The sequence below is a fragment of the Malaclemys terrapin genome, chromosome 3, assembly GCF_027887155.1.
Source record: "Malaclemys terrapin pileata isolate rMalTer1 chromosome 3, rMalTer1.hap1, whole genome shotgun sequence".
Lineage (NCBI taxonomy): Eukaryota > Metazoa > Chordata > Testudines > Emydidae > Malaclemys > Malaclemys terrapin.
The window spans coordinates 32,468,428-32,484,677 of record NC_071507.1 but is presented as its reverse complement, the minus strand read 5'-3'; the positions used below and the strand labels follow the sequence as shown (position 1 = coordinate 32,484,677).

The window sequence follows — 16,250 nt, the reverse complement described above, 5'->3', positions numbered from 1 at the left end:
CTTTTCAAAAGCTGTATGATTCATCATTTAGGGCCTGATCCTTCTCTTGGGGTCTACTTCACTGGGGCCAATAGCTAAAGTCCATCTGAAAACACACTTGAATATTTTAACAGACTTTTCATTAATGTAAATATGATGAAAAGCTGGCCCTAAATTCAGGCACAAGGATAACTGATAGAGTTATCATTCAAAATGCCAGGAAAGGATCAGAGTTTTGTTTTTTAAAATGTTGGTAACTTATATAGGGATTTCCAAAGGTGAGAAATCTGCTGTACAGACAACAGCACAGCAGAGATAAATCCTGTCTGCTGTTTGGGTTCTACACCAAGACCCTTTAAAAAGGATAATGGAGACACTATCACATTTCATAAGAGATCTCCTGAATGCCTGCTGAGCTGACCCTGTTTACAAGTACTCACTGAAATGATTAATTGCTCATATGTGCCATTCTAAACTGCTGTGGTTCAGAATTTACTCCCTATATTGTCCACATCACTATCAGCCAAATGAAATTCTCTATGCAAATTATCAGATTTGTTATTATGAATTGTTAGTGTTTGATAACAAGGAAAATGAAAAATTTGCCAGCTGGTATACATAAAAAATACCCCCTTTATACAGTTCATAATTGCATTAATCTGTTACTTACTGTACATGTAAGACCATTAAAAAGGCATTCAGTTTCTTGGGGATAGATATTCAAATACAGATAAATGCTTATATTTTCTAATATAATTGAGGACAGGTGCAAAGAGGAAGGATGATCCTGTGGTTAAGGAACTGTACTGGGATTCCGGAGATATGGGTTGTGTTCACATGCATGCAACAGGCTTGCTTTGTGACCTTGACCAACTAATTTCAGCTCTCTGTGCTTCAGTTCCCCCTCTGTAAAATGAGATTTATACCTCCCACTCCTTGGCTAGGTCTACACTATGGGGGTGGGGTGGGGGGGAGGGTCGACCTAAGATACGCAACTTCAGCTACGTGAATAGCATAGCTGAAGTTGCGTATTTTAGGTCGACTTACCTGGCTGTGAGGAGGGCGGCGAGTCGACCGCTGCCGTGCTGCCGTCGACTCCGCTTCCGCCTCTTGCCACGGTGGATTTCCGGAGTCGACGGCAGAGCCATCGGGGATCGATTTTATCGCCTCTTCACTAGACGCGATAAGTCGATCCCCAATAGATCGATTGCTACCCGCCGATCTGGCAGGTAGTGAAGACGTGCCCCTTGTCTGTCTTGTCTATTTAGATTATAATCTCTTTGAGGCAGAGGCTGTCTCTTATGAGTTCGTACAGTGCCTAGTATTATGATACCCTGATTTTGGTTGGGCCTTTAAGCACTAAATGTAATACAAAGACATACACAAGGACTATGAGAAACTAATAGTGTTGGGGCATTCTGGTATATTTGAACTAGAGCACACTCATGTCTATTTCCCCCATTTTCACATGAAAATAGTATTTTTCTAAACAGTTTTCTTACTTGTACCAAATGTACTAAAACACCAAACTTATCATTACTCAAAATAACCCACACAATACACTGCTAATATAATAATGCAAAGATGATCATTTAATTTGATACAGATACACAAATGTACTACTGAAAGCTTCAGATGAATAAACATGTTGTCCTATCCTGTAACTTAAATCAATATATTTTTAATAGTAGTAGTAATATTTAGGACTTTTAGAAAAAAAATTTAATCTTCAAAGTGTTTTACCAACATTAGCTAACTAATCCTCACAACCCTATGAAGTAGCTAAGGAAGGAGTTGTGGTTTAGTGATTAGAGCATAGGATTAGAAGTCAAGAGTTCCTTGTTCTATTCCTAATTCTGCCACAAATCTGCTGTGTGATATTAGCAATTCAAATAATGAACCTCTCTGTGTCTCAGTTTCTCCATCTAGAAAATGGGAATAACACATATTTAGCTACTTCACAGGGTTGTTACAAGCTTTAATTAATGTTTGTAATAGGGATTTAAATATCAGATATTTACAAAAATATTCTTTAGCAATCTGTTTCAAAGAAAATATAAATATACAAAATATTTCTGGGGCTCTAAGAATCAAACCGAGCATTTTAAATAAAAACAAATTATATTTGTGCTCTAATAAGTACAGTAAATAAATAGAGTAAAAAATATTCTGTGTTTACAAATGTGGGCCAGGACATTGATCTTTGCAGGCAGCCACGTGAGCCTGTTGAGAGCCCCACTGGGGTTATATACCTGGGTAAGAGATCACATGCATGGGTCAGCTTGCAGAACCTGGATCATAAAATATAATTCATCATGTTCTTATTAATTATTTTCCATTAATACTGCTAGTTCATTTAAGGAAAGTTTGGATACAGCATTTGAATTCTGAAATTATTGAAAAACCCCCACTCACAGAAGAAGGGTTTGCAAGATTAGATTTCAGTCAGTAATAGTTTAAACCAGCAGTCAGCGTACACCAGAGGAGCTATCCTTATAGGGTCACTCACTTGATATAGATACAAGAGCCACTTATACCAGTTAATCAAATTCCTTTAGAGGAATTTGAAATAAACCATTTTATCACTCAGCTTACTCAGAAAGGCATCTCTCTCCTACACTCTTTGAGCAGGGATGTAGATTTAAGCCATATTGTGTTTTTAGTAATAATTTTTAATTTTGTGCTATCATTTTTCCCTTTTAAATTTCCTTCCTCTTTCCTCTATTGATTCCTCTAAAGCATTTATTAATTATGTGATCTAAAGGGCAGGAGAGACAGACAATTTAATTATTAATCTGCTAGAGACCATTATGTAATGATGGGACTGCACTCTGTTCTTCCACAAATCCAAAACAGCTACACCAGAGAGCTTAATCAAGCTAGAAGAACTACAGACTTACAACTGTTCTTCAACTTCTGTTCCCTCCATGTCTCTTCTGTCATATCCTTCAGAAAAACCATATGGAAGGCAAGTGAACTTTAAAAAAAAATAAAGGAAAATATTTCAAGAGACTATTGACAAAGTGGAATTTGAGCCTTTTTTTATATTCCTTAGTTCGTTTGAGCCTCTGTCTTTATAACCAGCCAAGCAAATCTGTGTTTTTTATTTAGTAGGAATATGTATTACTCTTTTAAAATATATTTTTTTCTAGCCTTAAAGGGCAGGATCCAGACTTCCACTCTGTGACACCTTGCTAATGATCACAAAGGCACTTTAAACAAGGAAAATGTGCTGGGGTAGGAGGTAGACTAATGTAGAAGTGCATTAGATCCTCTGCTTCAGAGGACCTTGATTCATGACCTGACACTCTTAGCATGCTAACTACTTTGCTCTTAATATTGAGCAGTGAGTTTCCTCATTTCACTCATGCCAATATTCAGTATTTTTCCTAGGTGAGAGGGAGAAATAGTTCATTAAAGCTACTGGAAACAACTACTGTAATAATAATGACTGAGTTAGCAGAGTTCATCACTGGGACTACTGCATTTGATCAGCTTTGCTCCCACAACAACATGTTGTGAGGATTACTACTGAAATTTTCTGAGGGCACTGGGATAATATGACAAGTCATACTATAAGAGCGAGATCTGGAAAAGCAGCCAAATGTAATGCAGTTTGTTGCACAGGCTCACTGGACCCTTATTTGCATACAGCTCTTTAAAAAACTGAGCATATCTAGTTTAGACAACGGGTTTTATGATAAACAGACTTAACACATGAACGCCTGTCTAGGACAAACAACAGGAAACAGTGAGCATGTGTTTTGCTCTTTCTGAAGTTTAACAGTATTACTCAGGAGCAATCCCTCTGGCTGATTAAGGAGTGGCATGGATGGTGGAGCTTCCCTCAATGACCGGATAAAAACAAACAAACAAACCTCTATTCCTAGTATGAATAGGATGAGGGTGGAAGTGGGGATGGATGGAGGTTGATAAAACACCATAAAGAGTTTCATTTCCAGAAAGGAAGTAAATTTGATGACAACCTTCACAGGCCAAGCAGCTTTCAATTTACCCCAAGTTCAGAAAAGTGCTGTCATCCATCACATTCCTTTCAGTAGTGCCTCCTTAAGGCAATCCAGCTTTTGCTCTTGCACATTACAGCTGTTTATAAATCCCAGCAAACAACAGTCCTTTCTGTTGGATATGAAAGGAGTATTATTAGCCCTATAAAAATGGAGTTTTCCATCTGGAAGAACTGTATTTCTCTGATGGAGGATAGAATTTAGATAATTAAAGCTTTCTTCAGTTAATATATATGAAAAAGTATGGTGTCCTAATATTAAGAGCTTAAGGCACCAGGATTTAGAAAGCACTTGCCTCTGGGAAATGCTAACTGGGTGGTAAATGGTAATCAGGAATGAATCCTAGGAACATGTCACAAGATTCAGTATTAAGGGTCCATCTCTGTGAAGGACCCTTAGCTCCCAATGGCTCAGCTCAGTAACTTGCAGGATTGAGCCCAAACTGAAGAGAATTGAAAAATATGTTGAAGAGAGAAGGAGAAACTTTCACACAAAATTTAACTTTTGTATTTAAAAAAAATTGTACACAACTAAATACATGAAATGCTCTTTCTTCCAATGAAAATAATTGTTAAGATTTAAAAACACAGAAATTGCCATATCAGCTAAGAATAGAGTTTCCTCTAGTCCAGAATCCTCTCTCCGACAGTGGCCAGGCCTAGATACTAGAGAAAATCACCATAGACCAAGCATAGATGTTTCTTCCCAACACCAGACAGATAGTGGTTTGCTTACAACCTAAAGCATAAATAGTTGTAATTATTGTACATTTTTATCCTATCTTATGTAACTGTGATGTTCTTATTAGCCATATAAATGTCTAATCCTTGTTTTGAATCCTGTTAAACTCTTGGCTTCAAAAATACCTGGTGGCCCTTATTTCCACAGATTAATTAAATATTGTGTGAAAAAGTGTTTCCTTCTATCACTTAATTTGTTGCCTTTCAATCCGATTGACTATTCCCACATTCTTATATTATGAGAAAGGGTAAACTGAAAACACCCGATTTATTTTCCCTGAGAACACCATTCATAATTTTATATACCTCTATCATATCCCTGTTTATTCACTTCCTCTCTAAATTAAACATCCTATGTTTTGTTTCTATGTCATGATTTCGATATTCACCTGCTGCACAGTGCTAATGCATGAAAATAAAGTAGAAAGTGAAACCAAGAAAAATAAGTGAAACTGGCTGGGATGTTTCTATTGGTGAAGTTGAATTAAATATAAAAAGAAAACAAACATCATAAACGTGGAACAGCAAATAAGATTATTACCATCCTTCAGGTTTAATATTCTTAAGGTGGTATTTGTAGCACAGAAAAGAATATATTTTTAAACCATATATATGATTTCCAGCCTGACAATGCTAACTATGTAGTAATTGTGCGGTGGTGAAAAAAGGTAAAGGATTCAGATTCTTTGGCCTATTCTGCTCCCTTTGTTTCACTTGGATGTGGACCAGTATAACTGGCTCCTCTGCCACATTTTCCTCTGCCTTCAAACCCAGTTAGGGACTGTATGAGGGACAGATAGAGGGCATGGCAGGAATGTGCAGAGCTCTAGCAATCCCTAGCTGACAGACAGTCCCTTGGAAACTATTATCAGCTGATGGAGGTTTAGAGCAGGCCCACAGGGCCTGATCCAAAGCCTGTTGAAGACAACAAGTGTCTTTCCAGTGACTTCAGTGGGCTTTGGATTAGACTCAGAGTACTTTAATTAAAAATAGCTCTTTAGCAGAGAGGAGTTGCAGATATTAGTCCCTGTTTTCATTAAACCCTTGCTGTGAAACGAGATTTCTTTGAGTGTACTGGGTCAACAAGGTGTCTGGTGGCACCTTAAAGACTAACAGATTTATTTGGGCATAAGCTTTCCACAAAAGCTTATGCCCAGATAAATCTATTAGTCTTTAAGGTGCCACCAGGCACTTTGTTGTTTTTGTAGATACAGACTAACACGGCTACCCCCTGATACTTGAGTGTACTGCGGCTTTATTTGTTTGTTTGCTTGTTTTTTTAAAAGATTTTGGGAGGGTGACATTTCCATTATATCTATGGAAACATATTTCCAGAAGAATCAAAATCCATAAAGTTGTATAAGGCAAATATTTCAATAAATACGTGATTGACTATAGTTTGATTCTCATGCTGCTACCTTGACCAGTACATCTACGCAATCGTTGCTTTTTTGCTTTTTAAAAGCAAATTAAATATTGACTACTTAGGTATTTTTAACATACTGTAACTCTTTGGTATGGAAACATACTTTATCACTTTATAGTCATTTTGTTTAAAAAGCATCCTATGATTGGGCAACATACAGTAAGTTCTATACAAAATAGATAACCAAGACCAGCTCTGTGATCCTGGAAAAGATGCCACTACTATAATTTAAAAAAACAAAAGCTTCTTTTTGGAGGCAAATTCTCTCAAATTAAAAACAATGATTTTCACTCAGGTAAAAATATCTACAAACACTAAGAATCATTGTACCATATGTTACTCCTCATGAGTGGGTAATGTCAACCAGCAATCCAACAAACATTCTTAAGAGCAGATGAAATATGTTACATCTTGCAGTTATTATAAAACTACAGAACTCTGTAGAAATCATGAAATAAATGTTTATCATTTTCTTATATTTCTCCATAAGTATTAATCAATCAAAAGGCTATGTATATAAAAGGTTAAGGAATTCCATAATATTCTTCTGGCAAATAATAATGCCCTTGACTTTGTGATTGTGCCTGACTTCTTTACACTAGAAAATACATTTTTACATTTTAAAACATCAAGCTTTATTTATTTTTTTAAAGTAAATATTGTGGAATATACTGTTCTGAATTATATTTGTTTTACACTTTAAGCCTTACAAATCATCTTTATCAGCAGGCTTTCCTATGACAACACAGCTACCAAGACGTTAAAGATTCCAGTTTGTCCTCTGCAACAAAAAGCTGTTTGGAGCCACACATTTTTTGGGGTGGGGTGGGCTCCCCACCCCTCCCACTCTTCTAGACAAATCTTCTAGTCTCATGAGAGATCCACTTCTCCAGGGGCAGCTCTATGTTTTTTGCCGCCCAAAGCATGGCAGTCAGGCAGCCTTCGGCGGCATGCCTGCTGGCGGTCCGCGGTCACCCGGATTCGGCGGTGTTTTTGCGGGTGATCTGCCAGTCCCACGGATTTGGCGTACTTGCCGCTGAAACCGCGGGACCGGCATGCCTGACTGCCGCCCCCAGAGTGACTGGCAGACTGCCCCCCGCTGCTTGCTGCCCCAGGTACGCACTTGCTGCGCTGGTGCCTGGAGCTGCCCCTGCACTTCTCAATACAACAAAAATGTGGAAACTTATAAGCCTTGTGGACTGGCACTTCAGGCTGAACAAAAGCTCCAAACTGGGATAGTCATTTAATATTTACTTTTTTCATTTATTTATGTTTTCTCAGACAATAATATAAAATACTTGCATTTGTACCTAAGTCTTGATGGACTGATTCAGAGGTTTTTTTTCCCCCTTTACAATGGATTGTGTGTATTAAAGCATTGATGTTTCCATCTCTAGTATTCCAGGATCTCTGAACTTTAAGCAATTGCCAGTGAGAATTCTTGATCTGACTGGAGTTATTGGGGGGGGGCGGTATAAAAATAACCAAGTCTGTCCAGGGTGAGATAATCAAAAATCGCCCAGTAAAACCGGATGTCTTAGCATTAAACACAGATTGTTTCAGAAAGAAATTGACCGTTGTTAGCCCTAGGAGGTGCTGTAACTCCACTGCAGAAAAGGGATATAATGCCCCCACTGCTGGAGCTATTGCCTCAGATCTATAAAAAGTCTAAGGGTTAAATGACTAAATGCATCCATACAAACAGGAACAAATACAACAAGGTCTTATGTTATATACCTTCCTCCCTCTCGCCCTTTGTCTGTATGTTGCCTATTTAAACTGTAAGATCTCTAATTCTATAGGTTTCAGAGTAGCAGCCGTGTTAGTCTGTATCCGCAAAAAGGACAGGAGTACTTGTGGCACCTTAAAGACTAACAAATGTATTAGAGCATAAGCTTTCGTGGACTGGGCTGTAGTCCATGAAAGCTTATGCGCTAATAAATTTGTTAGTCTCTAAGGTGCCACAAGTACTCCTGTTCTTTTTGTAATTCTATAAAGACAAATGCATATGTATGTCACTATCTCCATAACAAATATAACAACAACTTTGAATGATAGGAGTTTCCACCTGGTCTCATACAAGATGCCTGGACTCCAGTACCAATTATACCAATTTAACTTTAACTCTGAATTTCCTGTGTTTATAATGGTTGTTTTTGGAATAATGATAACATTCTTGTGATTTTTTTTCCCTTATGTTACTCAACTTTAACTCCATCTTAATATTGTTTTTTCTGCTGGGAATTATAAAAATAAGTCCCTGGCAGCCAACAGGGCGGCTAACAGGGGAGTTTGAGAGGGAGTTCTCATTGGAGGAGAAGGTACCTGTATTTGCATCTGTCCTGGGTGTTCTTGGGTGTTCTTGTGTGTTTGTTTGTTTGTAGGGGCCGGCAGGGGCTGGGTGCTGGGACGGACGCCGAGCCCTGAGCAGGGGGCGGGGCTTGGCTGATCAAGGGGCCCATAAAAGCGGCCGCCCAGCCAGGCAGCGGTACAGCTGCGAGCAGCGGCAGCCAACAGGGCGGCTAACAGGGGAGTTTGAGAGGGAGTTCTCATTGGAGGAGAAGGTGGAGGCAGGAGGGCGGGGTGCGCTGTGTGCTCTGTGTCCCCAGGTGCTGTGGGCAGAGACCGCAACAGCTATGAGCCAAGCAGCAGCAGCAGACAGAATGCAGATGGCTGCATGCGGAAGCTGTGGTATGTATATAGTCCTAGCAGGAGACCCGGAACAAAGGTATGTGTGTATGAAGTGTCGCCTCATCGTGTTACTGGAGGAAAAGATTAAGGGGCTGGAGATGCAGGTAGTGACCCTGGTGGAGTTTAGGCGGGGGTTTGAGCAGCTGATGGAGGATGGGCAAGGCGGGGCTGAAGGGGAAGGCTCTAGGGTGCAGGAGGAGGCAGTAGTAGATGACAGCGAGAGGGGAATGGAAGGAGGAGATCCAGGGAAGTGGAAGCATGTGACTGTGAGAAGTAAGCCAAGGAAAAGGAGGGCCAGTGAGGGGGGAATAGAACTCAGGAATAGGTTTGAGTGTTTGGAGAACGAGGTAGAGGGGCAGCAGGTGGTGACTGAAGGTGGGAGGGTGAGGAAGAAGAGAAGAGCTGCTAGTCCGAGAGAGAGCGGGGAGGAGTTGATGGAGACAGCACCAATTATGGGCCACCAGAGGATACAGGAAGGCATAAGGGGGAGCATAAGGGAAGATAGGAGCAGACACAGGTCAGGACTAGAGGGATCGGAGACTAGATTACTAGATCGCACTGTTGCCAGGCGACGGCAGGTGTATGTAATTGGAGACTCTTTACTGAGGAGACTGGACAGGCCTGTGACCAGGGCGGACCCGGAGAACAGAAGGGTGTGCTGTCTACCGGGTGCAAAGATACGCGATGTTGACCTGCGGTTGAAAAGGATCCTAAAAGGAGCAGGTAAGAACCCCTTGATAATCCTTCATGTAGGAACGAATGACACGGCTAGGTTCTCGTTAGAGAGAGTCAAGGGAGATTATGCCAGGCTGGGGAAGACTCTCAAGGAGATAGAGGCTCAGGTTATCTTTAGTGGGATTCTGCCTGTTCCAAGGGAAGGGCAGCAAAGGGCTGATAGGATTGTGAGGATAAATAGTTGGCTAAGGGAGTGGTGCTATAAGGAGGGCTTTGGGATGTATGGCCACTGGGAGGCTTTCGGGGACAGACACCTGTTCTCGCGGGATGGGCTTCACCTGAGTAGGGAAGGAAATAGACTTCTGGGAGGGAGGCTGGCTCATCTTATCAAAAGAGCTTTAAACTAGGAAGTTTGGGGAGATGGTTGGGAGATGCACAGTTAATCTCCACGCCAGTTTCCGGTATTGGAAAGCGGAGTGTAATAAGAGGAGACATAGCCGGGGAGATGAGATTGGACATAGGAGGGACAGGGGGGACGAACACAAAGAGGCCCGCAACATACAGTGCTAGTAATGGGAGACAGGCTAAACGACATACATTAGGCTGTTTGTACACCAATGCGAGAAGCCTAGGTAATAAAATGGAGGAATTGGAGCTCTTGGTCCGAGAATTGAAACCGGATATCGTAGGAATAACTGAAACGTGGTGGAATGGCAGTCACGACTGGAACACAGGTATGGAGGGGTATGCGCTGTTTAGGAAAGACCGGGATAAAGGTAAAGGTGGGGGGGTGGCATTGTATGTCAATAGTGAAATAAGCTGTAAAGAAATAATAGTGGATGGAATAGATAATACAGAGTCCGTCTGGGCGATACTCAAGCTGGGTAAAAGTACTACTAGAGCCTCTCCAGGGATAGTGCTTGGGGTGTGCTATAGACCGCCGGGATCGACCCAGGATATGGATAAGGAATTGTTTAATGTATTAAGGGAGGTAAATACTAATAGAAACTGTGTAATTATGGGGGACTTTAACTTCCCGGATATAGATTGGGGAACAAACGCTAGTAGCAATAATAGGGCTCAGATGTTCCTAGATGTGCTTGCGGATCAATTCCTTTATCAAGTGGTAGCTGAGCCGACGAGGGGGGAGGCCATTTTAGATTTGATTCTGGTAAGTAGTGAGGACCTTGTTGAGGAAGTGGTAGTGGGGGACAACTTGGGCTCCAGTGATCATGAGCTAATTCGCTTTAAACTAAATGGAAAGAGTACCAGAATTAAGTCAAAGACTAGGGTTTATAATTTTAAAAAGGCCAATTTTAACAAATTAAGGGGACTGGTAAGGGAAGTGGATTGGGCAAACGTATTAAGGGACCTAAAGGCAGAAGAAGCCTGGGATTACTTTAAGTTAAAGATGCAAGAGCTGTCAGAGGCCTGTATCCCCAAAAAGGGAAAAAGATTACTAAGCAAGAGACTTAGACCGAGCTGGATGAGCGACCGGCTGAAAGGGGCGATTAGGAAAAAACAGAATGCGTACAAAGAGTGGAAGAGGGGAGGGATCAGTAAGGAAATTTTACCTTAGCGAAGTCAGAGAATGTAGAGATAGAGTGAGAAAGGCCAAAGGCCGGGAAGAGTTGGACTTAGCGAGGGGAATTAAAAGTAATAGTAAGAGGTTTTACAGCCATATAAATAGGAAGAAAGCAAAGAAAGAAGAAGTGGGACCGCTGAAGACTATAGCCGGAGAGGAGATTAAAGATAATCTAGGCATGGCGCAATATCTCAATGAATATTTTGCATCGGTGTTTAATGAGACCAATGAAGGTATTAGGGATACTAGCACCGTTACAGAGGGGCATACGGGATGGGGGATTACCGCATCCGAGGTAGAAACAAAACTAGAACGCCTTAATGGGACTAAGTCAGGTGGACCGGACGATCTTCATCCGAGAATATTGAAGGAATTGGCGCGGGAAATAGCAGGCCCATTAGCGACTATATTTAATGAATCTGTAAACTCGGGGGTAGTCCCGTTAGACTGGAGAATAGCCAATGTGGTTCCTATTTTCAAGAAAGGGAAAAAAAGTGACCCGGGTAACTATAGGCCTGTTAGTTTAACATCAGTAGTGTGCAAGGTGCTGGAGAAGATTCTGAAAGAGAAACTAGTTGAGGACCTTGAAGTTAATGGCAAATGCGATAAATTACAGCATGGTTTTACGAAGGGCAGATCGTGCCAAACGAATCTGATCTCCTTCTTTGAGAAAGTAACGGACTTATTAGATAAGGGAAATGCGGTGGACCTAATATACCTGGATTTCAGTAAGGCGTTTGATACAGTACCCCATGAGGAACTATTGGTTAAAATGAAAAACATGGGGATCGATATGAAAATCCAGAGGTGGATAGGGAATTGGTTAATGGGGAGAATGCAGCGGGTCGTATTAAAGGGTGAATTGTCGGGTTGGAGGGAGGTTACTAGTGGAGTGCCTCAAGGTTCGGTTTTGGGACCCATCTTATTTAATCTATTTATAACTGACCTCGGGACCGATTGCAAGAGTGGGCTGATAAAGTTTGCGGATGATACGAAGGTGGGAGGAGTTGCAAACTCGGAGGAGGATAGGGATACTCTGCAGGGAGACTTGAATGAGCTTGTGAATTGGAGTATCAGAAATAGGATGAAATTTAATAGTAAAAAGTGTAAGGTGATGCACTTGGGGACGAATAATAACAATTTTAGTTACAAGATGGGGACGCATTGGTTAGAAGTAACGGAAGAGGAGAAGGACCTAGGGGTCCTTGTGGACCGCAGGATGACTATGAGTCGGCAATGTGACGTGGCGGTGAAAAAAGCCAATGCGGTCTTGGGATGTATTAGGCGAGGTATATCTAGTAGAGATAGGGAGGTCCTGCTTCCGTTGTATAAGGCGCTGGTGAGACCTCATTTGGAGTACTGTGTGCAGTTCTGGTCTCCAATGTTTAAAAAAGATGAACTCAAACTGGAACGGGTGCAGAGAAGGGCGACTAAGATGATCAGAGGAATGGAAAACCTGTCGTATGAAAAGAGATTAGAGGAGCTTGGGTTGTTTAGTCTGACAAAGCGAAGGCTGAGGGGGGATATGATTGCTATGTTTAAATATATCAGAGGGGTTAATACAAGGGAGGGAGAGGAATTATTCCAGTTTAGTACTAATGTGAACACGAGAACGAATGGATACAAACTGGCCGGGGGGAAGTTTAGGCTTGAAATTAGATGAAGGTTTCTGACCATCAGAGGGGTGAAATATTGGAACGGCCTTCCGAGGGAAACGGTGGGGGCGACGGACCTGTCTGGTTTTAAGATTAAGTTGGATGAGTTTATGGAGGGAATGGTTTAATGATAAAACATAGTAGCCAAGGAAAACCAAGCAATGGTACATGAACAGCATAATGGCCAACAAGGGTCAGGCTGGAGACTCTTGCCTATATGCTCAGGGTATTACTGATCACCATATTTGGGGTCGGGAAGGAATTTTCCTCCAGGGTAGATTGGCTGAGCCTCTGGAGGTTTTTCGCCTTCCTCCGCAGCATGGGGCAGGGATCACTAGCAGGAGGGTCTCAGCCGATTGAAGTCACTAAAACACAGGATTGGGGACTTCAACGGTAGAGTCCAGGGAAGGGTCTTGCGGCCTGCAGCATGCAGGGGGTCAGACCAGATGATCATAATGGTCCCTTCTGACCTTAATGTCTATGAGTCTATGAGAATTCAGAAGTGGTCATCAGAGACTTGTTCCCTCCCTATTTAATTACCGGGCCTAAGAAATATAAAACAACAGATACCAAGAAAGGGGATATGAACACCAAAAAAATCAATTTATTATTCATGAGTTATGTGCAAGAAACATGAGAGGATTATAAAATAAGAGCAGAACACAGTCAAACAGTAACATAATACAGTATACACAAGTGCGTACAACCTAACAACTTAAAGTTAGCAGTACCACTTAGGTACACCTACATTTAAGTAGACATTTTACCATCAAATTCTCATCTGGACATGGCTGCCTAAGGAAATTGCCACTGGTTCTCTCTCTAGCACATTGGAGTATTTGTAATTCTCATTCTTTATGCCCTTCAGAGACAAGGATTGGCTAGAAACTCCAACCTGAATGTGGGAATCCTTGTTTGCTTTCTTTTCTGTATCATGTACCATTGTCAATGAGTCAGAGACCCCAAACTCTCGTTCTGATGTGTCTTCCAAGGCTGAACTCCAAATAGTGAATCAGCATCGCTATCACAATCTTCCTATGTTTCCAGCTCTACACTAACTTCAGGCAGTTATGGTAAAATCAAAGAATCCCTAAATCTGCATCTTTGGGGAGAAACTCTACGGACTTCAGGAAAAAAAAAAAAAACAAAAAAACAAAAAAAACATTAAGCTTATACCACAAAAGCAACATGGAAAGTAGGAATATTTCTGAAACACTGTAAGAGCAGCACAACTTAATTGCTTTTTATTGTTATGTTTTTTAAACTTTGCAGATTGATACATGCAGGCTGTGGACAGGGTTTCCATATATTTGGTTCTGATATATATAGTGAGTGCTTAGCCTTATTCATACCTATGTCTCAGTCAGTGTAACAGGTTTCTCAGCAAGTAACTCAGTGATCTAGACAACTAAGTAATGCACATTTGATCAGACAAACATATTTAGAATGTTCACATTAATAAAAGCTACTCAATTTATGTGGTACTTTAGATGCCCATGCAGCTTGGTCAAAGATAGGATCTATAGCATGTCCCAAAGAGGTAACTTACACTTCTCAGGTCTACTCTTTTTCCAACGGTAGAACTACCCTAACTACTGTCAGAATCCAACTATTGTGTTAGAAATTTGGTTAAGAATCACTCCTTTATAAACAACATTTTAGACTGAACTGTTGCTCACTACTACTTATGCAAAGAGTATATCTGTTGCACACAATATTTCAGAGACAATCTTTGTCCTGCAAGCAGCAGCAGCAAGGGCCTTGAACTGGTCTACATTCTACTGTATGAGTGCTAACAGAACATCTTCAAACTGGTTCCAGAATATTTTGAAAATATGACCCAGAAGCATTACATTGGGTCCCAGCAATGTATCAACTGTAAAGAAGATTTTTCAAAGGCACAAATGGCTTTCAGTGGAAGTTAGGAGCCTGACTGACATTTGCGCCTTGTAAATTTGCCACTCAAAAGTTCAGCAAAAGCTTTATATAAATACTCCATTCTCAAAATTTAAGGGAGTTCTCAACTTTAAACTAGTTAATGGGGGTTAGAGATATATTAACTGTTGAAATTAGTATCTTAAGATGTTCAATGTGGGTTAAAGAAAAAATATTTACCCCTTCTAGTTAGCTGAGAAATTTTCTAAATCCAGTTTCCAGATGAACAGCTGCGTTATCTATTGTTTACAGTACAGTCTGATTCAGCCTTACAGTACAAATTGCTTTTAAATCTGAAATAGAAATGGGGTGGTCTAAATGTTATTTGTTCAGCTGGTGACTACTACTAAAAAAAATAATTCACAATTCTACAGCATTTTTCAGCTGAGGACCACTTTACAAAATTAATTAATTCTTGCAACATCCTTATAAGGTAAGAGCATTATCTCCATTTTAACTGGGGAAACTGAAGCACAAAGGCTAAATGACTTGCCCAAGACCACAGAACCAAAGTCTTGTAGAGTTTGGAACAGAACTCGGATTTACACTGTTTGTTGTAAAATGTTTTGTGATCCTCAGCTGGAAAATGCTGGTCCTTATGTGGGGCGTGACAGCAGAGGCAGATTAAGATTTATTGGTGCCCTAGGCACAAAGAACATTTGGGCCCTCCACACCCTGGGAGCCCAGGGGGGTCAGAACCAAAGGGGGGGGGCAGGGAGGGTCATGCCCGCTCACTTTTTAACCTGGGCATAGTAGCCTTGGGCAGACACACAACAGCAGCGGTATGGGTGTAGTTTGGGAGTTGGAGGGCGTTGCCCACCCCCCACCTGCAAGTCTTGAGCCAAAGGTGACAGGAGGAACAGTGCCTCACATGGTTTCTGCCTTGGGGACAAAGCCCAGCCAGCAGCGGGGGGCAGCCTAGCAGCGGGAGCCAGAAATAGGCACTGAGCGAGCCCAGGTGGAGTGCAGCAGCCACTGAGGCCGGGCCAGTAAGCAGCGGGAGCTATACCGGAGGAGCCCGTCCTTCTTGGCTCCTCGCTGCCTGTGACCTTCCCGGGGCTCCCCAATTCCTCCCAGCCTGGGGCAGGGCCTCCTCTCCCTGCAGAGCGTTTCTGCAGGCCCCAGGGAGAGTACAGGAGGCTGAACCAGAGCCTCCACCCCTAGGTCCCACTGGTAGTGGCATGCCCTGGGGGATGGGATTACAGGATGGGAGCTGGTCTCGGGCACCCTAGCCTCCACCCACAGCAGGTGGAGGGTCTGGGGCTCCCCACAGCAGCCCAGTCTCCCTGGGCAGCTCTTACCACTGCCTACCTCTGGCTTTTGGCCTGGCCAGAGGGCAGGGCCCCGGGGGAAGAGGAGGAGCATGGCCACAGTTCTGGAGCCGGTGGACCCCCCACTGCTAACCAGATTCCAGCACTCATGTGGGAGCCCCCAAATTTCCTGCATGAAAGGGGTGTGTGGGCCAAAATGAAGAAAGCTTAAAGACTATGTATTCAACCTCCACCTTCCTTTTCCTTCCAAAACATCACTTCCTTCAGC

General features: G+C 41.9%; 1 protein-coding gene across 3 annotated transcripts in view; it reads right to left on the bottom strand.

Moving 5' to 3' along the window:
- The window catches only part of ACYP2 (acylphosphatase 2), a 149,822-nt gene that overhangs the window by 91,625 nt on the left and 41,947 nt on the right, over positions 1-16,250 (bottom strand). For 2 of the 3 annotated variants that reach the window (XM_054023464.1, XM_054023465.1), the window contains exon 4: positions 2,880-2,956. The exons of the other annotated variant lie outside the window; for it this stretch is intronic. In XM_054023464.1, coding sequence (XP_053879439.1) covers positions 2,880-2,956 — 77 coding nt within the window. The remainder of the gene's footprint in view (positions 1-2,879; positions 2,957-16,250) is intronic. 3 annotated transcript variants of the gene reach the window in all.